Source organism: Cyprinodon tularosa, unplaced genomic scaffold, assembly GCF_016077235.1.
Source record: "Cyprinodon tularosa strain WSP-4 unplaced genomic scaffold, ASM1607723v1 ctg40, whole genome shotgun sequence".
NCBI classification, from domain to species: Eukaryota; Metazoa; Chordata; class Actinopteri; order Cyprinodontiformes; family Cyprinodontidae; genus Cyprinodon; species Cyprinodon tularosa.
The window spans coordinates 20,592-44,009 of NW_024039119.1; the positions used below are offsets into that span (position 1 = coordinate 20,592).

At 37.4% G+C, this 23,418-nt stretch overlaps 1 protein-coding gene across 1 annotated transcript in view; it reads left to right on the forward strand.

The window, feature by feature from the left end:
* The first annotated feature begins 1,623 nt into the window (after positions 1–1,623).
* LOC119791757 (vitamin D3 receptor B) overlaps positions 1,624–23,418 on the forward strand; it is a 35,344-nt gene continuing 13,549 nt past the window's right edge. The window contains exons 1-5 of the mRNA XM_038298042.1: positions 1,624–2,147; positions 2,409–2,493; positions 17,202–17,349; positions 21,018–21,148; positions 22,395–22,591. Coding sequence (XP_038153970.1) covers positions 17,204–17,349; positions 21,018–21,148; positions 22,395–22,591 — 474 coding nt within the window. The 5' untranslated portion in view covers positions 1,624–2,147; positions 2,409–2,493; positions 17,202–17,203. The remainder of the gene's footprint in view (positions 2,148–2,408; positions 2,494–17,201; positions 17,350–21,017; positions 21,149–22,394; positions 22,592–23,418) is intronic.

Sequence of the window (23,418 nt, forward strand, 5' to 3'; positions counted from 1 at the left end):
CCAAAAAAAAAAAAATGGAAAGGATTCAATGTTTTATATTTTCAACAAAAAAAAGTCTTAATAGACAAAACAATGAGGACATTTTGAAAGATATGTTTAAAGTATGGCTCCAATTGTTAAATCTTAGAGTTGTTTTTTTTTTTTTTTTTTCGTTTTAATTAAACTTAACAAAATAACCACTAATTAATGTCTATTACTGCAGGTTTTATATTTACTTTATATTTTTTTATATCCACTTCTAAATCTTTATGTAATTTCGTTGATGCCTCTGGAAATGAAAATAATGGCAGTATATTTAAACAAAACATAAAGCAGACAGCTAACCAGGCTCTGCTGCTGCAAAGTATCCCCAAACCACGACGCTCCCACCTCAATATCTAATTTGATATCAGGTTCTTTAACCAAAATTATTTGCTTAGTTTATTGTTCTCCATCCTGGTCTTGTAAGGTTCAAATAGAACAAGCCTTTGTAATTGGGAGTAATTGTGGTCTGATCCTTTGTGCTTGATGTGACACACTGTACCATTTAATAATTTACTACATATTTTATGTAAAAACCTAATCAATTGTTTAAAATAGTGAATGTTTATGTTTTAAAATACTTAAGGGAGACTTTCCTCGTGGAAAAGAACCTGTTTTCAGCATGCTAAATTATACACAAAACTGTTATCTGTTTAACATTCTTTATGCAATAAAAAGCTGACTGATTTGTAAAGCATATTTAATTTTAAAAAGCAGTTCAGTTTAATAATTCAATATAAAAAATTATGAGAAAAATAGAAAAACATCTAAAGTAAATTTGAGGCTTTAGCTTTTGTTGTATTTGCAACACATAAAGAATCAAGTGTGGAACAATAGGCTGCAACCCTCAATAAATCTTCACAATTTCAGCCATCTATCCGAGATCCAAGATGCGCATAAAGCACCTTATGATCGAACGACATGAACTGGCAAAATTATCCGATTTTGTCTACCTTTTTTTGTTGTTGTTGTTGCAACGCTGCCCTTTCCCATGCAATGCAAAACGCATAGCAGCATTGCCATGCGACTGTGTCGCCCTGCTCCAGCCTACCATCGTACTGCAGAGAAGACACACCCCTACAACATGCACGCCTCGCTGCACATATCTGAAACTGTCACAATAATAGATTTATATTTGGGAAGCATTAAACACAACACGTCAACATCGGCATCGTTCATTTTAAAGTTTCAACCGTTCGACGTCGGTAGCAGTTTTCATAAGGTTATATGATTTTTGCAGAGCTAAAGCAAATTCAAACAAAGACATTCCGCTGCGCTTTACATTAACGCACCAATTCTGAGTGAAAGTTTTTATTTCCTCCCACGCAGAAGCGGTGCCGCAGGAACCTCACGAGCCTGTCACTTTATTCAGAGATCAGCGGCGTGACCATGTTGCTTTAAACCTCACGCGGTCAAAGTTGTTTACCTCCTCGTTACCTCTGACGTAAAGACACACCCCTGTTTGACGGGGCGGTACTTCGAGTGAGGAGCACCACGGTGAACCAATCAGAAGGGAGCTTGACATCAAGAATCAGCTCAAGTCGGGCTACGATTGGCTGTCGTAGGTGCTGAGGGGGGAAATCCCTTTTTCCCCAGTAGAGAGCCAAAGGAGGAGGGGCGGTGCATAACAAAAAGTAATGGCCATCTATTTGGGTCCTGAAGAAAGAAGATTACCCTATTTCTGGTCGAACTGCTGCAGGTGCGCTCTAGTTTTGACGTATATTAGCTTGTAAGCTAGTCGGTTGCAGTTTTTTCCCCACTTGGAGTTGGCGCCTCGCGCGCGGGTAAAGGCTTATTACCCGAACCTGAGCCGCGTTGAGGGTTAAAGCAGCGAGCTATCCACGCTAATGCTAGCTACTACTACCCACCCCGTGTGTGTTTGTGTGTGTGTGTGTGCCAGCGTCTGGAAGGGCGTACGAGTTTGACGTTTTCCTCCCCTGAAGTCCTCGTTACATTTCTGGAAATATACCCTTACCTAGCGTGGTCGTATTTCCTATCTTTATTATTATTCTTTCTGTCGCACAACATGAAGAGGAGCGAGCATTTGGAAAGTGTGAAGACGACGAACTTCAACTAAAGAGGATTAAAAGGCTGCTCGGTGTTCATGGGGAAAAAGTTGAGCTGAGGTATGAAACTCGCAGCCACTGAAGGAATGCTCATGGTTTGAATACTTCTCATCTTTTTCCAAGCTTCTGAGGAACATATTAGAAACATTGTTTGATTTTTATCAGCGTGTTTACCTACGCAGTTTCCTTAGGATCACTCCAGAAGTGTGTGTTACTGTTGAAAATAGTTGAGTGTTACATAAACAGAGCAACTGCAGGTCAGGTCCGAGGGTAAAGGCACACTAAATGACTTGCGACATTTTGCTTTTTTGTACTGAACAGGATTAACAACCTGGGAAAATAAAAGAGAAAATAAAAGAGAGGTTTCCAGTCTTTCCCACTGCGCAAGGACATGTTAAAACCTCAGGTGAGACATTTTGCTTCTTTTATGTACTTTCATTTTCAGTGTTTTTTAATTGAGTTTATGTACTGTGGGAGCGTTTATACACATGTTATAGTTTTATTTGTGCTGGAGCTTTCATGCACAATCACGGCAACAACACAGAAGGCTCAAGATCAAACCAGAAAGGCAGCAGCAAACAATAAGGACGCGCTGGAGCACAAAAGATAAAAAAACAATGAGCTAAAAATGGGAAATAATGTGAATACTAAATCCCTATTCACCCCTCACCTTCTTGCCTATGCATTGCCAGTTCAAGCCCCCCTTTTCTGTTCCATTTAGTTTCTGTTACCAAACTGTTTTGCATCCAGGTTTATTAAAAATAAATAAATATATATATATAAAAAAAAAATTTAAATAAAAAGACCACTAAGGGTAAGTTCTGGCACTGGGTGTAACACAAAAGCTAGGAATCTACAAGATGATGTCAGTAGAACATTTTTATTTCACAATTTGCAGGAGTTTACAAATACTGTAGACAGCAAAACAGGGAAGCTTTAAGCATCAGGGTCTCCAATCCAGAACAACAAACAAAACACCCCCTTATTTAGTTATAAAATAAACCACTTCCTAACGGAGAACTGAAAAGAAAGTATAAAATCTGAACTCCTTGACTAACCAAGAAAGGAGAAAACAGTTGAACAAAAATGACAGAGACCCCTTTCAGCTTCCACTGTGAACAGAGAAATGCTTCAGTTTGCCAATTATTCAACATAAATCACATATCAACACTCAGCTCACAGAAAAGATCAATGCAGATCAAGGCCCAGAGAATAAAAGAAAAAAGGGACCTGACATCTCAGGTTTAAAGCTCTATTGGGTGGCTGACGAGCTTCAACTCATTGCACCTGTAGCAGCCAGGTAGATCTGAAACACAAAGAGCGATCTCGCTTATGAAGAAAACTCCTAGAGGTCAGTGACCATAACATATGTATATATATTTGTTGCTAACGATTAACACGAATTATGGTAATGGATTATTATATTCAAGTTGGTACAGGGTTCCCGCACATCCTTAAAAAGACTTAAAAGGCATTGGATTCTTCAATATAAAATCAAGGCCTTAATTTTGTATTAAAATGTATTAAATCAGGTCTTAAAATTGTTTCTGCATCATAAATAGGATTTTATTTTTGTAATCCATATGAAACATTAAAAAGGTGACAAAATATTTCTTACATTTACCGAACGACGTGAATTCAGTTCATTTTAGCTTTCTTCCTACATGGAAAATTTTTCAATATTTGAAACATATCTACTGGGCCAGAAAGTAATAAAATAAACATTTGGGGTAAATTTGTCGCTACCAGGTATTTCTTGTGTTTATTATAAAGTTGGTTTTATTTAAAGTGGCATTAAAAAGTCTTGAATTTAACTTGCCTTATGCTGTAGGAACCCTGTGATATTATTTGTACTTTGTACTGGTATATCTTTTAACTGGGGTTGTTAAAATTGTTGTTACTTTTCAGCGTATACTCAAACACTGTATCCAGTGTTGTTTGCATTTTGCAAATAAAATGGTTAAGGGGCTAAATGGCAACCAACCGAAAAACAGTATATTGGACTTAACAAGGAAAAAACACATGGGTAAAGTGGGTTTGAAAGGTCATGGTGAGCCTTAGAGACTTTAAAGTCAAAATTAAGGAGAGCAATACAAATATTCTCATGTAATACCAGTGTTACTTGTTTGAGTTAAAGGTTTGAGCAGTTACAAAAGCAAATTTCGGACAAATGTAGGTCCCCTGACATTACAACTGTGCGAAGCAAAACCACACACATTGGAAAAATCAGCAAATCCAGCAATTAACAGTGTGATGTTTACCACAGAACCAAGCTCTTAATTCAGAAAGGACTCTCCATACTTAGCAAGCATCCTTCATTGGTGCTTGGCTTGTTAATCTTTTACCAATGTCAATAGATGTAACTCTAAATAATAGTGAGTTATGTTCAATTTGATGCTAGTTTTATAAAATGTGTCATGTTCAATTGTGTCACTCCTTGAAAATAATAATTTGTTTTGTTTTGTAATGTGCGTTTCAGGCTGACCTGCAGATTTACTAGCCCAATAGATTTAAATAAGAAGCTTATTTATGGTTCAGATCTCATTTTTTTTTTTTTTTACTTTTGACCTTGCATAGATATTATGTAACTTTTTATTGCTACTACTTTTTGTAAAGATAAATAAGTCCTTGCAAATGCTCAGCAGAGTATTTGCAAAGACTTATTTTTAAGCATCTGTAAGATTGAAACCATATTTGAGCCACTGTGACGGATGCATCGTACTTTGCTGTTTGCAATCGCTTTATCTGTCATGGTGATTTCTGCCACTGTTCATTATGATGAATAATCAATACCTGCTGTAAGAATATTTTTTGCTGTTTTTCTTTAAGATTCTAGCACCACAGTCCACTTTTAGCTGCTCACCACCTAGAAAGTGAATTAGAAAGGTTTCATTATGGTGGTTTACATTGGATTGTTTTGTAGGTAAATTGCAAGATGGCAACTCCCCTGATTTAGGGACCATTATGTTTTTCCAATGTAAACAGCTAAGTGACTTTTGGATATTGTTTTCATGAATAAAATGTAAAGTATTACATGTTTTAGTAAAGGTTGGAAGCTTCATTAATGTGACTATAGCAAAGATCTGTTTCAAACTGAGGTAACCATTGAGGGTACGTTCTGTTGTTCTCTGGGACTCAGGAAGACCTTTACTCAGATTTCATAACAGGGGACCCTGTACTTTTGAATCAAGCTGTGGCAGGTTGTTTATGGAGCAGTGGGCCGGTGGAGGTGGTACAAGCTGTTTTTTTTTTCTAATTCCCCCACACCAAACCTACTCCTGAAATTTTTTTTTCCTTCTGGCTGTTGTAATTGGTTGCTTCCTCCTGCATGTGACCACATACAGAGTATGATACTACTTAACCTAACTGTAAAGACCCTCTTTAATCTGCTCAAGTGAGTGTATGTTTCTTACCACTTTTTTTCAGTTCCTTTGAAACTAATAACATGTTAGTTCTTCCTAAAGTCTTTCTGTTTTCATCTGCCTACTGCAGTTCAACGGAAGTATAAGGCGTGTCGAAAAGGTTCAGAAAGCAAACAGGATTAAATTTATGTATCATATTTGTAGGTTTTAGTTTTGTGTGGTTTTAAATCTGAAAATATAAACACGCAATAAAAAATTCCTCAGACGATGATCTAAAGGTCAGGCAGATGGAAAGGAGGCCTTCCAGGATAAAAGACGTGTTTTTAGGAACAGGAGAGGAAATTAAACTCCTTTTTTTTTGGTAGATTCGTCTATGTAGAGATGCCGGTCCCATTTGCTGTCAGAAATAAGCTCATTGACTCTGTCTATTTATCTAGTTTGTTTTATGAAACGTATGTACTGCAAAAAAAGGCTGTTTGGTTTTATGGAGAGTTACATAACTTTTGGACTAAGTGCTTTTGCACCCACCTGCCACATGTCCACGTCTGTCTGTCGGGGTCTGTGTGCTGAACTCAGCATGCTATATAATGTGCGTTCTTTGTCGTCCTCGGCGTTGACATAAAAGGGACTTTTTGGTGTGTGTGTTTGTGTGTGTGTGAGCGGGCCTCTCCCTGCCTTGTGTCTTTTCCCCTCTCCAGAGTCCAGCAAGGGGCCCAGCATAAAGGGGGCAGCCTGCCGTTACTGCCTCCCCTCTCCCCTCGCTGGTCAGCAGTGTTTGAAAATTGTGAGGGGGGGTTAGAGACTAGAGAGCTGGACATGGGACATGATGAGACCCCCCCACCCCTTTCACCCCAGTTTAGCCCATCCTGTGTGGGGCACAGGTCACCTTGTCATGTGCTATCACTGCTGCTGTAACACCCTCCCTGTGATCCTAGGAAAGGAGCATGAGATAGAAACGAGGAGGCTGCAAGAGGGAGAATGGGAGGGAAGTGAGGAGACAGGACTGGACTAGTCTGCTCTGCCACTTGTTTAGCTGCATTACAGACTTGTTTTGTGTATGCTGTTGTTTGGTTCACACAGCCTCTTGTTGTCTGTCCTCCCCTTTTACAAATGTCCTATTTGTGTATTTCTAGCAACATTTAGAGAGGATTTCTTATAAACCTACATGTACATTTAAAACAAAAAAAAAACATTTTTAAACCATTAATTCTTGTCATTCCGATTAAAAAAAACAACAGATGAATCGATTAGCATTATTTTTTATTTTGATTGTAAAAATCAATTATAATCAAAATCCATCCACGACCTGGATCATTCCACATCTGATGTTTTCATGTTTCCAATGTACCTGTAGTGTGCCACTTTTCAAAGAAAACTGTGAATCATGTGATGCAGATCAATGCTCACTGAATCGTCATTTTGGGCCTCCTTCTATCTATTCTTCTCAGTGCTACTATAGGTCTGGATGGGGTCCTGAATTTGACTTAAACATTTTGGGATGTGGTCTGTAGGCTCATTGCTGACATTCTTGGGGTGTGATGCCAGAAGTCTTTTTTTTTTTTTTTTTTTCCTCTGTTTTCCTTTCACATTTATGTGTCTTATACCCATGAAATGTTTTCTGTTTCTTTTCTTGTGCTCACTGTTTAGATACCCTTTCCAGTCTTGATCCACATTTTATTTTAATCCAGGCTGCAATGATTTCACTTAATTGGGTTTGTTTAATGGTTGTTTTGGATTGTCATCGGATTTCCTAATAATTTTTATTTTTATTTTGATGGAATCATATCTTTCTTATTATTTGCTCAGTCCTTTTGCATCTTAAATATCATCTACGGTTCTCCTGTGATTGGATATGATGGTTTAAAAAAAAAACAATTTTGGCTGCAGACTCCTTCCATGGGCTGCTTTGGCATTAAATCTGCTGTGAAATCTCAGTTGGTGCCATGATTGCAGCAGGAGAACACAGATTTGCTTATTACTGTGTGGGGAAGATAGTGGTTTTCATGCAAACAGCTTACTTTATGTACACAAGTCTCCATTATCATATCCATTGCAATTGCTTAAAAACATTTTTCCTCTTTGGACTTATTTTTTATTTTATTTTGTCAAGCGGAACTATAATTTATGTACACTATTAGGATGTTACGTGGTAGACCTGTACACAGTAAGGCATAACTGAGAAGAATGGGATGTTTTTTAAAAGGGGTATTATTCTTTAAAAGGTTTGAACTTTTTTGAAGTGTCTGATAGGTTTTTTATATTAGGGACGTTGTATAATCTCCCGCCAGTTGTGTTTGTCGTAGTCGAAAAAAATGCAACCTTGCAGAATGATGCTGCTACCACCATGTTCACTAAAGGGGATGGGTCTTTGGAGCAATGTTTCCATTTCTTTAAGATCGTGGTCTCACTTGTCTATAACAGACCTAAGCTCTCTGCAAACCCTAAACATGTCTGTGTCTCTCTTTCTACAATGGCAGTTAATTAATATGGATTTGTTTCAACAAAAATGTGGAACACGACTGAAGTCCCCCCGCTTTTTTTCCTGAAGCATACCTGAACTCGATTTGTTGACGGTTTAGGTACAGTTTAAAAAAGTACTGTAGGAAACTGAGCTAAATCTGAGCAGAAAATGTAAAATGTCATAAAATTAGGGGAACCAAATTTAGCCAGTTTCACAGGACTGCAGACGGCATGAGGAATTCACACTAGATGATGTTACAATGGAGTGTTATGCTGATTTTGGTGGGACATTGGATTTCATCATTGCCTATTTTTTTAATTAAACCTTTACGTTATATATTGTCTACAGAGGATTAGGGCCTCTGAAAAGTTAAAAAAGGTTACCTGACTTTTAAAATTTATTTAAATATAATATGCCAAAAAAGTCAGAATTCTGACTTCAATTTCTGAATTCTGACTTTTTTCTCACATTTCTGACTTCAATTTCTGAATTCTGACTTTTTTCTCACATTTCTGACTTCAATTTCTGAATTCTGACTTTTTTTCTCAGAATTCTGACTTTTTCAAAATTCTGACTTTAATCTCAGAATTTCGAGAAAAAGTCAGAAATTTTGAGAAAAGGTCAGAATTCTGACTTTTTCCTCATATCAAACTGAATTAATATTTAAAAGATCTGTTGTCTTTTTTTTTTTTTTCAGTGGCCCTAATCCTCTTCCGTAGTTGTCTAACACATGACACCTTTCACTGTTTTCTCTGAGTCCCAGGCCTTCGGATCAGGCCTGCGTGAAGCATTATCATTAGCATTTGTCATTTGTGTAATTTCAACCTTGGTCTCAGCTAATCCTGCCCGAGGCGAAACATGGAAAAAGATGAGTCGCTGCACTTGATTTTTTGGAGTTAATCCTTTGGGGTAAAATAAGAGGAAACTCCCCATCCTCTCCTACAAGGACATGGCCAGAAATGGGGTTGTTTCTTTACTTTACAGCTTTCACCACCCAGTTAAAATGATACGCTGCAGTCAGTTTGTGGTTCGTTTTTATAATTACAGCAGGCTTCCTTCCCTCGCTCATCGCCCACCGCTGCCGTTTTTTTTTTGTTCTCAGACCTTGAAACAAATCATCCAGATTGTTCCTCCTATTCACTTTTAAATTGTGTTTACCATATTGGAAAAGCTTCTTTCTTCACAATGAAAAATGAAATAGCTTCTCAACTTTCAGGTGGAGCAGACATTTCAACAGAAAAGTCTTTTTTTTGGGAGATATTTGCATGAAGTAATATAAGTAAGACTAAGAAACAAGGAGCTCAATTATTATTTTAGTTATCATATGTAAAATCTGGAAAAAAAAAATTTTTTAAACAAAAGTTATTTATTTCTGATTATTGTTTTTAGCTAAAACACCTTTAATTAAAATTTACTTAGAACCACAAACATTTATCCTTTATTCCTATAAAACTGTCACTTAATATTTCATTCAAAGTTCTGCAAATATCCCTTTTTTCAGTCATGCATTTGCCCTGATTTATTTAGACCTTTTTAATAAAAGTGCCAAATAAACATCTGGATTTGGTGCTTCCCATCTGTTTGCTCTGGTTTTGTCAAACTATCAGGTTAAGGATCAGCTCAACCGGAGGACTTGAATGTTTGGAATGGAGAACAGAATCATATCTTTGACATTTGTTGCGCAATTAGCTGGCAATGGTGTGTAATCCTGTATATCAGCGCAGCTTTATCAGTGTCTGCCTGATTAGATTATCTCTCACTGCGTGAGCAGGATGATTAAAGTTCTGCAGGTTATCACCTGTTACCGCCCACATATTGACCCAAAAAAAGTCTCAAGAACCACATTAGTATTAAAACTTATGTTTTCTTAGATGCAGAGAACTGGTTCCTTATTCAACATACCCAGCGTGTAACGACCAAATCTGCTGTTTGGTTTTCAAATGCGACAGAAAACGACCAACAGAGATAAATCGCACTATTAAGCACCATTCCTACATGTACATCAAATATATTTATTATCGTCCTGATCCTTCTTAAGATGAGGAGCTGTCGGAGATTAGACTGTTTATTTTTAGCCAGTAACTGAAGCAGCTCACGGTGGTGTATTTTTAGCGTGTTTATGAAATGATTAAAAAAACCTCCTTTGGTCACTGCCTGTTATATTTTTCACAAATAATACTAGAGTACATTTGGTTGAAGAGAAACTGAAAGTCACTGACGAAGTGGTTAGCCCTCCTTCATCTATCTAAATACCCTTTTGTTGGATTTAACATGAATATTATTAATTTCTTAATATGGCTGCCTTGACCTGCCTCACTCAGTTCTTTTGCACTGCTGGTTGCAGTAGCTCACAACGTCTTTATGAATGAAAACACCCAATCATGTCAAATAGATGATCTCCTATGAAAGGCTGGAGAAGCTCAGCCTGAACACTCCTTTAGCCATTAACATAGAGCTGTAAAAGTGTTAAGATTCAAATATCAGTTCCAATTTTAGCTTTAAACAGTGTGATTTTTAGAGAGATGCACAACGTGTCGAATAAGCCAGGCGGTATTCATTTTCTCCACTGTACATAATTCACTTGGCCTTCGGTCGTTTTACATTTGGTAGCTTTACTACTTTATGTCTTTCCAGGTAGGAGGACGAAGTACAACCAACAAAATGAAACCAAAAATCCACATGATGATCAGGAAATACTTTATCCGTAGAGGATCTATGTGCAGAAACACTCCTTTAATACCTTCCTACTGCACACTTAAGATTGTACTTATGTCCCCCCCCACATTTCTAGTTACTTTCTCATCATTTAAATCTAAATTCAATGCTGTGATTTTAGTGTAAATCAAAGCAAATCCTAAATAAATCCTTAATTTAACTGATCTATCTTTATCTTTTTTATGTTTATATGGCTTTTTATTTTTGCTATGGCTTTTTTGTAATGTTAAAGCAAGTTACAGAAACATGTCCTTATGGGTTTAGATCCATCCAAGGTGGATAGCTGATGTGTTCATCAGCCTCCTATTGTTTTTTTTAACAGTTGTCTACCAGCTCCTCTGTCTGTACTACCATTTTTTTATGGGGCTGTTTGTTTAAAGCCAGTATACATTTTTTATCCTAAAAATCAAAATTCGACTGTAATAACAAATTTTACACAAAGTCTTCCTTTAAACCGAAAGAAAAAGACGGATAACAAATTAAAAAAAAAACATGAACAATGGAAAGCAAATGATGGGAGCAGCAATGCACGTGCTTTGATTTTATTTTTTTTTTGGCAGGGCTGGCAAAGGCAAAGAAGGAATAATGGCCTAAAATATCTACCGGCCAATGAATCGTTCTACCTCTGATCCTTACTGCTGGTTAAGTGATCCAAGTAACCCTTACTGGATTAGATTACTTGTTTTTCCTCCCGATATAAACCAGCAACTCTCGCCTTACAATTTGCAATACAATTTTCCCACTTTCACTCCTTCTGATTCTTGGGATATAAGGAAAACTTTTCTGCTTTTTATCTAGGGCTGAAACAATCGGATTAATCGATTTTTGAATTAATTGTCAACTAATTTAGTAATCGATTAATCCTTAAATGCAATATAGAGGGATGCACTTACGATAAAAAAAATAATGTTTTTATCTGTCAATATGCTATATCCAGAACTCCTCAAGTATAAAAGTTTTAGTTTCACCTGTTTTAATTTCGTAAAAAGTATTCTTTAAGGAATCTTTGGCTGTGCGATTACTTATTGCTTAATCGAAAAAAAAATAAATTATCGATTTGCAAAATAACCATTGTTTGCAGCCCTACTTTTATCCCATTTGTATTTTCACCTTTTAACCCAACAATGTACAACCGTAGTGTGTCTCTTAAGTGGGATCAGTGAAGTCGAAAGCTGCCTTAGGTTCATTGTAATATCAGAATGGAGGCATTCAGAACAGGTGAGGAGCTATAAACCTGGGGTCACCAACATGGTGCCCACGGGCATCAAGGAGCATTCAGGGGCCACATGGGGTGCCCATTAGGGGTGGAACGGTTCACAAAATCCACGGTTCGGTTCGATTCATGGTTTCTGGTCACGGTTTTCGGTTTGATTCGATACATGTTGATTGTTACACCAAAATCCCATAAAAATTTATGAAATTAATGAAAAAATCCCCCAAAAAATAATGGATTGTAATTATTTTAAATGATCCGCAGAAACCCTGGATCATTTCTGTATGTTTTGCTGCTTTGAATTTAATCATCTGGCGCATGCTCTCTACCATCTCCAAAGAACTCAGAGGGGAGCAGACGAAGCCACAGCGGGGGCTGTAGGCTTTGCTTTGAGCAGCCGGTCTGGAGCGCAGCGGGGGTTGCTGACGGAGTATGAGAGATTTCGGGGTTAGCATGACATGTTGCTGTTAGCATAAACAAAATGTGTTGCACAATGCTTGCACACCGTTGCACTTTTATCCACAACTTTCTTTCCACTGTCATCGTAGGTCACTCTAAATGCAAAGCGTTCCCATACAGCAGACCTATAAAGTGCTGCTGGCACGTCTTCCAACTCCTGTTCTTTCCCACTCGCCAGTCCGACACAATTCTCCACAACAACTGATTTTTTTCCCCTGCTACACCCGGCTAAGCTGCTTCGCTTCTTCTTCTTCTTGTTTACTACTGGCGGTTGGCTTTGGTCGCAGCACTGCCACCTTCTGCTCTGGAGTGTGATCGCTTCCTCTATGAGAAAAAGGAGCAGCGCATGAACCGAACGAAACACACGCGAATCGAACCGAGACAGTCGAACCGAACGATTCTGACGGTTTTCATAAATCGTCCCATCCCTAGTGCCCATAGCATCTTCTGAAAACGGCACAACCCACCAGTGGGCTAAGACAAAAATTTAATTTTATTCTTTTTCTATTCTTTTTTTAATAATTTATAAAGAATTTCATCATTTTATTCATCCAGAGCACTGAAGTAGTTTTAGAGTTTTCAAACTGATAATATGACAAAGAATATTAGGAGTTTAAAGAGACTATAAAAATATGCTTATTATTTAGTTGAACGCTGATCCCTCCAGTTGATAGGTCAGTATTGGTAACCCTTCCTATGACTCAGTATCCCTCAGCTTTAAAAAGTTTGGTGACCCCTGCTGTAAACGCTCCAGTGTTGGAGGACCTAGCTAAAAACAACCTAGACATCGTGAGAGAATTAATAATGGCAGCCCTGTCTGAAAAATGACTTTGCGCTTCGTTAAGATTTTTACATATTTCTTCTAATACGAGTCAGGTGTGTGAGATAAGCTACCTTCATGTGAACGCACCCATCAGACCCTGCTTGAGGTCATTTGATGTAGTGATGCGGATCATAACAAAAGCCACGTGTGTGGGTCTTAATCTCTGCCTTCTTTTTGACCGGACAGTAATGCCTCGGATTCTCAGGAAAACTGAGGTAACTTGAATTTGCTTCACTCTTTAATCACTTTTTGATTTTTTTATATATATATATATATATATATATATATATATATAATATGATATAATATAATGTAATGTGTGCTTAAAACATAGTTTAATTGACTAAATATAAAAGAGTCGGTCTCTCGGTTCTTCTGCACATGCCGTGTAATGGCCTGTCAAGCCTGAATGCAGACACAGAGGACTGACCTCAGCCGTCATTCAATAATAAACTAAATTGTTCCTTTTTTTCCTCTTTGGTTCATAATTACTGTGGATGGATTGCTCTAGGGCAGCCAATGTGATACACTGTGCTTTATTGTAAAGGTTGATTCCATTTATACCAGTCAGGTATTACAACATTACATTATAGTGTGTATTGATTTGTGACTATTATGGTCAATGTGGTCATTTGATACTTAAACTAACCACATCAGTATGAGACGTTTAGGAGCAGCAGCTGATCACAAGACACTGGAGTTACTCTCAGACTTAGTTTAGAGACTTTAATCAAAAGATCAGAAATTAACTAATAACTCAAGAGCTATTTACATAAACCTGAATCCATAAGAGATATTCTGAATCAACAGCTGCTGTCTATATTAATCTGTCATAGCCACATAATGTCTGTTTGATGCGGAAATTCAAATTTTTTTTTTTTTTTTTTTTTACATTTTAACCTGAAGTATATATTTATTTTGGCGCTGTCAAAATGTATAAATCAGTTATTTATATATTGTATATATTTTCATTCATATTAATACTTTAATATTTTTGTACCACTTTAGAGGTTATGTGGATGTAATATTTGTGAAAAATTAATAATTATGATGAAAAAGTTGCATCTTTAACCATTTAAATAGGGAAAATTGTCAAATGATGATATCTGGGCTAGAGATGTCCCGATCCAGGTTTTTGCACTTCCGATCCGATACCGATACCGATATTGTTTTTGGACTTCCGATCCGATACCGATACTGGCCGATACCAGCCTATCCGAGCATGAATTTAAGTTTAAGTTAAAGTATTTAGCCTTAGTTGTAAGACTCATGTTGAAAAGGGTTTTAGTACTCTTGATAACATCTAGCCAGCTAAATTAGGTGAGATTGAATAAAACACAATGATTGGTAACAACAAACTTTCCTGTTTATTAAGAGATAAACACAAACTGGACAAAATTATGAATAGCAATCTGAAATTGCACAGTGAACAGTAAAACCGTAAACAGTTAAAGGTGCAAGTATTACTGTAAGTTTTAATAAAAATGCAAAACAGGGAAACACTGGCGCAAAATAGTGGAATGGATCGTTTCAATCGGCGAAACTGGAAAATACGGACCAGATTTTTTTTAAAAACTGGATCGGCAGTCTGGATCGGCATTTTACATGCTTTGCCGATACGCATTTTTTTGCCAATATCGGCGTCCCGATCCGATACGTGGATCGGATCGGGACAGGCCTAATCTGGGCAATTTGTTTGTGCTTCTCCAAAATATTCAAATTGTGTTTTTTTTTTTTTGTTGTTTTTTCTTAAAGCAATCTTTAATTAAAAAAATGATGGGCACAGGCCTAGTTTATACAATACACATCTGGGTGTAACTCAACTCAAACGGTATAAACTGCGTCTACTTTATTGTTATTGTGCAATGCGATGTTTTCATGTGAACTTTGTTTAGTTTTGCAATATTCGTCTCCAGAACATCTCAGTGCATCCCTGGTTGGGTTGAGCTCTGGCTGCTGCTGCTGAATTTTCCTATTAGAAACCTAATATTTTAATCGTACAGTCTGCTGCGGGCTTATGTTTTTAGATCAGGATGAGCTTGTACACACATTGTTGATAAGGTATAAGCTTTTCCCTTGTCTCAAATGAAATCACTTATCAGAACATCCCTGAAAGGGATGTGATATGAGCTTAGAAATGTATTCTAATATTTTGTATGTTTATTGTAGTGATTATATGGTGATTAAAGGTATTGTGAAGAATCTTTTTAAAAGACCCACCCTCTCCACTTAAAAAAAATGCACGTGCAAGCGCATGCACAAGTCCATTTCTTCTCGTCCACGCCCTGTTTAAAATGTGCTGATCCCATAGCTCATACAAGCTTATTGTGTCCACATATAGCGGGGACTATGTAACTCAGCATGGTGTCTGCGCCATCTTTGTTATTAGTCGCCACTGTCGGGTAGCAGTAGCCTATGGCGACAGCGAGGAGAGCCTTCTGCCCAAACCATTCAGGGATATATCTGCTTCTTCTGAAGCCTTTCTTTTTTTCACATACACTTCATAGACACTGTTTTTCTTATGACCCTCTGCCATTTTTGGTGAGAAAGGTGAGCTTCAATGAGTGTCTGAAACCGTAGCTCACCACAGATATACGCCTGAAAGTGCACATGCGCAGAAAAAAGATAGCTAACGGGACGAGAACGTAGGATGGCCTTACGTAAACATATCACCAGAATGATTGACAGTAAGGAGGACCACTTATTTAGGTGATCCACCTGGAAATAAAAGATCGTCCTCAATACCTCTAAATTGCTCTTAGAAGTATTTAAAAATGTATTTCAGCCTTTTTGGACAATAAAATGGTCTGCAGGAAACATCAAGTACACATATATATCTAAAGAGAGTGAAAGGAACCATATCTGCAATATTTTTAGTTTTTTAGGATTAGTAACATCATCATACAGAATTTATCTTGTGCAAAATATATACAATTTTCTGATTATGGTTAATAGAAATTTTTATAAAGAAGATGTGATTGCCCTGTTTTAGTTTCAGCTGGGATTTTATTAGCTGATTTTATTATTGTAGCTTTTTAAATTGTGGTGTTTGTCTGAGTTTTGACTTAGATTTGCTAAAAAGTTTAAGAATGGCAGAGTTTTGTTTATTAAAAGCTAAACTCGATCTATCGGATGAATTCCCTGGACAAGTATCTCCAGCCGTGAAAAGGTATGTAATAACATATGGATCCATTATTCTTGGTTTAAAACATGTCCCTGTTTGAATTCCTGTAAACGTATGACCCACTATGATTTGACGTCTGTGTTTCAAAACATGTTAACTAGATTCTCCATATTTTAATAAAAAAATGCATGTCAGTTTATATTGTTTACAAATATTGCTCAGAATTGGCTTTACAGACATAATGCTAACGTTTATCTTCATGTAAACGACAAAACGGTAACAGAAATAGCTGAAATGTTCACCGGGAGCCGTTTTTTTTATTCTTCCTGTTTTTATTATTGAATGTGAGTGATGAAAAGCTGAGTCAAATCATCTTGAATTATTCAGCTGGCCCCTTGCAGCATTGGTCTTTGATTTATTTTTGTGAGTTTGTTGAGTGTTGCTTTAGTTACCATGGCCTTCCACATCCTCCTCCTCCTCCTTTCATCATTTGCTCGACTTTCGCTGTAGTGAAAGGGACCAAAGACAGAAATGTGAGGAGCTTTGTGGAGGACAGTGATTGTTTGTTTATGAGGATGTTAGCCTTGTGGTGACATGAGGACTTTTTTCCCCCTTCCTATCACGTGGCCATGTTTAAAAGGTAATCAGAGGACTATGTGATCTTTTTTTTTAATGGGAGGGGGGTTTAAGGATTTTTTCCATTTGATTCATATGACTTCAGTTCCGCACCCTTGGACAAAAACCGCTGAAGTTGAGTTTGCTTCCAGGGGTAAATTGGAAAGTTGAGTCACACACACACACACACACACATAGTTTGGTTAAAAAAGGGAAAGCAATGTTTTTCTGTGTAAGAGTCTGAACATGTATCTTTTTTTAATATAATAATTTTTAATCCCTGATGCAGTGGATAATATAATCCTTGCTTTTTTTTTTTTTTTTTTACTGCTTTCTGTTTAGTGATGGAGCCTACCGTTGTGAGTACGTCCACCGTGGCGCCAGATGAGTTTGATAGGAATGTACCGCGAATCTGCGGCGTGTGCGGTGACAAGGCCACCGGCTTCCACTTCAACGCCATGACCTGTGAAGGATGCAAGGGCTTTTTCAGGTATGCGGATGCTTGGGTCAGTATCTATTGTGAAAAAGATTATTCTGGAAATCGATTAATAATGAGACAGCCAAAGGTGCCTTAATGGAGAGTTTTTACAGAGTTGAAACTTAAACTTTTCCACTTCAGGAGTGGATAGAACATATTGACAGAAGAAAAATATTTTTTTTTATATTAAATGCAAACTGTTTCTATATATTGTTTTTAATTTTGGTATAAATACTGCTCTGAATGGGTTGGTATGTCAGCTAAAGGAATGTTTTAGAGTCTCTATACTCTAGTTAACGAATAATCGATTATTAAATTAGTTGGCATTTATTTTCAATATCAATTCATCATGATTAATCCAATTAATCGTTTCAGCCCTAGATTCAGTACGTGGCCATCATGTAAGCGCTACAGAAAAGCAGTGAATTTTTACACAAATAATTAAGACTGCTCATTCAACTGCTGTTGAAATGGTGTCGGAATAAAATGTTTTTGTGGTGTATAATTTGGATTATTTAGCAATAAATCAAGAAGTTTTATGGCATAAGAAAAAATGTTTAAAGATGAATGCATTAAAAGATGTTTATTAAGGGTTACAGCTACAACGCTTTGATTAAAATCATTCTTTTTTCAAAACTCCTTCGGCCTCAAGGGCTGGTTATACTCCCCGCAATAGTGTGTCGCAGTGAGCTTGACGCAGACATTTTTGATTTATGCTCAATTTTGAGCATGGTCTGCGCTATACGCTGTGGGTCTAGATACGACCGAGGCAGAGAGGAAGTGGGGGCAAGTTTGTCTGACAACGGAGGGACATGAGGGCGAAAAAGAGCGGGGATGCAAGTGGAAAAAGGGTCCCAGCGTTCTCACGCACCTCGTTCTTCTAGCTGGTCCAACTTTGAGTTGTTTTCCGCAATTTCGGTCATAAAAACAAAAAAAGCCGGCCTCCTGTCTGCGGCGCTGTCTGCGGAGATCTCACACAAGAGATCACATACAAGTTTTATATATTTTGAAATGTGAACGACCATGCAAAACAATTTTCACACAAAAAGAAAATGCTGTTCCATTAATGGCCTTCAGGACTAACTAGGGCTGGTCGACATGGATCTAAAATCTTGAGGCGTTTTTTTCCCCTTTCAAATCCACTTATTCTATTTTTTTTCTTTCAAGTTTAAAAAATACAAATGAAATGTTGCTTTAAAAAACAGCTTTTACTTCAATCATTCCCTCTGGAAGATGACCTTTGTTTAAAGTGCAACAGAATTCAAGCTGAAAAAATGAATAAAAAATGTTTCACAGCAAACACTGAAACATTTAATTTCCCTTTTTGATTAATAAAGTATTTTGGAATTGAATTTAGCACACTGAATAGTTGCATCTAGTGGTATTTCACAGTGAGAAAGTTAATCAGTAATTAGTGGCCTTTGATGAACACAAACTGATGAAGTGATGTCAGTCTGTTTCCATAGAAGCCAAAGGGGGGACAATTTTTTTGATTTTTGCAAACATCAAACCTTCATAAAAAAGGATAAACTTGGTTCATTTAAATAAAAATATGCCTGAATATGTCTATTTTCAAATAATATTGGTTCAGGATCAGCCCACCTACGGGTTTTCCTATTAGTTTAATTGTTTCAAATATAGGATGTCTTTAGCAGTAACTTGATCCAGAGCAGGAACCAGCCCGGTGTTCGCCTCTTGTGACCCGGGGCTCGTTTTGATTTATATAAATGATGTACAGCTGCTACAATCCCCTCTTTCTCCCATGTTGTTTTTCCTGCTTCCTCTGGCTGACAGGCAAAGCATACAGCAGTCAGGTGTCCTCCAGAGCTTCTAGAGGGGTGCACACTGCTCCAAAAAGTGTTCAGCATCACCCAAACACAACTGTCATACTGCATTATTCTGTACAACGAGAATGTTTGGAAGTATTACTGATGTTTTCATCTTTACACAGAAGCAAGCAATATTAACTTTTTTTTTTTTCATTGCAAGTCAGGATATTTTAACATGAGATCTGCCAGCATGTAAAGGCAGTTGCATATTGGATGCCAGTAATGCCAGAGTTTATGGTGGTGGTTCTTGGCCTTGGGCAGGTTTATCAAGGATGCAATGACACACAACAGTGTCTTTCCTTTACTCATAATGGAGCTTCTTTGTGCTTCTAGAAAACAATGGAGTAAAAGTTAATCACTTTTGATCAAAAAATAAAACCCAGCAGCTCAATCCTGCGTCATGTCCTACAGGAAGTTGTCCTAGAAGAAGTATGAGCATTGTCTTCATTATTTCACCATAAAGTGCTCCTAGCAGTGTTTTGAATCTATAATTATGACTATATCCTGCAAAGGAACGTGAATGCTGTGTTTTTTTTTTTTTTTTTTTTTTTTTTTTTTTTGCTTGCTTTTGAATTTAGAAGGAATTGTTTTATTTTCTAGTCTTTTGGATAAGAAAACCTGCTTCTAAATGCAAGTGATTACGGCTTGTTCAGACTTATCTTTATTCAGAGGTTCTAGAGTAACTAATTCATTCTTATTCAGAGAATAAAGCCAAAAAATGCTAATTTAAATATAATATTATTCAAAGAACAGATTTTATAAAAATACACAAAAACAAGCTTTGACTTTTCCAATAATGAAGACATTTAAAGTTCTCAGACTCTAAAGGAGAAAACATTCACTCCAGTAAATTCAAGATCTTAAAATAGAAGCGTTTTCAGTTCAGTCATGAATCTACGACAGAGGAGTTTTATAACCCTGTGACCACATAGTATTTAATAAAGAAAATCCATGCATGCAACCTCTTAATGAAAATTAACGTCAGACTTTGTTGCAGTGTGGCAGCTCCTCTAAGCCCCAATCCCCTGCGTCGACCTCTGCTCACCAATTTAAAAAAAGAGTTTGTAATTTGAGTCAAGACTAAACTTCAAGCCTTTATTTGTCTCTTTGTTTGGGGAGTATGTGCCTGTTTTTTCTACATTTGCGTCTGTTCCTCTCAGCGGTGTTGGTATTCAAAGAGAACGCAGAAAAAATACGGATGTTTAATAATCTCCTTCCTCGTCTCTCACATGGCCTTTGTTTGAACTCCCATAAAGCACATGCGTCCGTGTTTTAGCTCAAATGGGTTTATACATGTTCATAAATTTGTAACTAAATCATACTTACCAACAGTATTTTTTGCTAACTTCTTTGCTGATTTCTGGCTGTGTTTGTTCTTTTTCTCTCCTCAGTACCAGACCTGATGATCGTTTTTGCGCTAAATGATCTATGGTTGTCTCTCTATTGATATAATTGACCTTAGAGCTTTAAAAGCTCCAATAAAAAGTAAAAATAAATGATCAAATTAAACTGACTCTGACCCAAAAACCTGCCTAGTCCTCAAAGAAGCTGCTTAAGACTTTCGACTGGGACAGAGCTGTCCTTTTTATAGGGCAATAACTGAAAGCGTAGACAACTGGCTTAATGGACTGAATACAAATGCGTGCTTCATGTTTTTTATCTGTTTATTTGCATAAAAAAATAAATTAAAAAGTCTTTATTTTTCTATATTGCCATTGGTACGTTGCTTAGAAACAAACTGAAGATTGTGGTGTGACTTGTTAAAAGGTGGGAGTTCAAGGGTTGTAAAAACTTTTACAGAGCACTGTAGTTGTTTATTGATAACCTTTGAAATGTATGTCATTTATTTAGGCGCAGCATGAAACGCAAGGCCTCCTTCACGTGTCCCTTTAACGGCAGTTGCACCATCACCAAGGACAACAGGCGCCACTGCCAGGCATGCCGGCTTAAACGCTGTGTGGACATTGGCATGATGAAAGAGTGTAAGTGGGGGGAAAAAACATGGTGACCCATATATTTTCAGTGCATTATTCGGTTGACCGTTGTTTGAGCTGATATTCGCCTGCAGGACTGTAGCAGTTATCAAGCCTGAAGCTGGGAAAATACTGGACTCGTTTCAGTTTTCATCTAATGTTGTGTGGCTCTGCTGATGAGTTAACTGCTTGGAAACTGAAACTAAAGTGTTGTAATTTACCCATCATGCTGCGTTTAGATCGAGTTAATATCAGGGTTTGATCCCAGAGCAGCTTCCCACCGACAGAATGTAAAGAAACATGTTTTCCCTGCTGTACCTCCGTTACATCAGATCCGATTTCCCCTGAAGAGGGGAAAAAGGCAAAGAAAACAAATACCACTTTTTTTCTTTTTAAGTTGTACAACTGGTATAGTCATTCTTGAGGGAGGGGGGTGGGGGGTCATAATGTTATATAATTTTTTAGGTTGAAGATCTCTGGGTCTTTACCCTTTTTACAGTGTAAACAAGTGGAGCCTCTCGTTATTGTGTAAAGCATTACCCATCTAAAGTTTAAACACCGTTTTTAACATCTGAGCTGACCATCTCTTGCTACAGTTTTATGTTTGTTTTAATAGTCTGCACATAGCAGGCATATCTTGTCTTGTTTTCTGCTACTATCCGCCTATTGTTCAAAGTTTCTTTTTGTGTAAAAAGTTATTTTTTTGTTGTCGTTGTTCGTTTTCACCCTTTGTTTTGTTGCATACAGCTGTTTCAGTAGACTTTATCCGAACAGGAGCCAGTGATGTGGCTGTTACTGTTGCAAAAACAGCAGCATGTTGAGGAGAGCCGGCTCCCTCTCTGTTTCTGTGAGCTAATTCAGCGGCTAGAACAACAAGGAGCAAACGGAACAAAGACAATGTGTTCAGTTGTTCGGTGCAGCAGGGGTCTCCATATAGACCCATCCCCTCCCATTCGCTTCCTCCAGAGAATAACAACCTCCTTTTTCCCGATGCAGCATAGACATGCCTGTCATCATAGTGTTGAGCCCAAGTACATAATGTACCTTTGAACAGTTTTGATGTGTGGATAGAATCTGTTATGGTGGTTATTTATAATTTATCATGCATCGGTTTACCTGACCTGTCTGAGATCTGCTCTGTTTTATTTATGCTATTTTTACCCAGAGAAAGTATGTTTGTTTATTTTTTTTTATCTGAAAGTTCATTTTACTAGAGGTGTATGTTTCAGATGTCCTTTCTATCTTGGCCTTGCAGTCATTCTGACAGATGAGGAAGTGCAGAGAAAGAAGGACCTGATTCAGCGAAGGAAGGAGGAGGAGGCACAACGTGAAGCAGAAAAGGAAGCACGGAGACCAAGACTCACTGATGAACAGAGTCACGTCATCGCCACACTAGTGGAGGCGCACCACAAAACATACGACGACTCCTACTCTGACTTCTGCCGCTTTCGGGTTGGTGTTTGAGCTCAATCCAAGAGTGAAAGAGAACAAACAAATGAAAAATCCTAGCTTTAGTAATTTGCCAAATTAGAAAATGCTTATTGTGTTAAATAAGACCAGGTTTACAAAAATAATCTTAAAACTTCTTTAAGGGGTATACGCCACAAAACCACATTGCTTAAGAAGCAAGTACAGCAGCAGCACTGTCAGCAGGTGCAGACCGAGTAAGGAATCGAATTTTCCATTATTGTCCCGATAACCTGATCTAAGCAGAACCGGTTGCAAATATTAGATTTTTTTAAACTCTGAAAGGATTTGGACAGTATTTATAAGGACCAATGAGTAAGAACTCAGACAAATGTAGGGCATTTATTCTGGTATATCAGATGAAAGTAGGATGTTTTTGCAAGATCACATTGGTTCTGCAACCCTAGTGGATTTATTTGAAAGTACATCCGGCCCATGAAATCAGAAAACTCTGTGTGATGTAAAGGGACAGAGGAATCTAATAGGGGGATTCATTATTTTTCTATTTCAATTTTTATTTTAGATATGACTAGAATAGGGCTACTGTGTAATCGTCACTACACAGATGTATTTAGTGCTGCAACTGTTGATTTGTTGATATTAAGACACTCCGAACTACAGACTTGTAAGAAGTGAGTTAAGATTAAAATGGCTGAACTAATGCTTAAGGGTCCTAAGTTATATTTTAGAGGAGTACAACTTTATGCATTTAGTTTAGTGTTTTATCAAGTCCAAGGTCAGAACATTTTAGAGGACATGACGCTCATCTATGCTGAAAAGCTTTGGAGAGATGCTAATTTAATTTCCCTGCC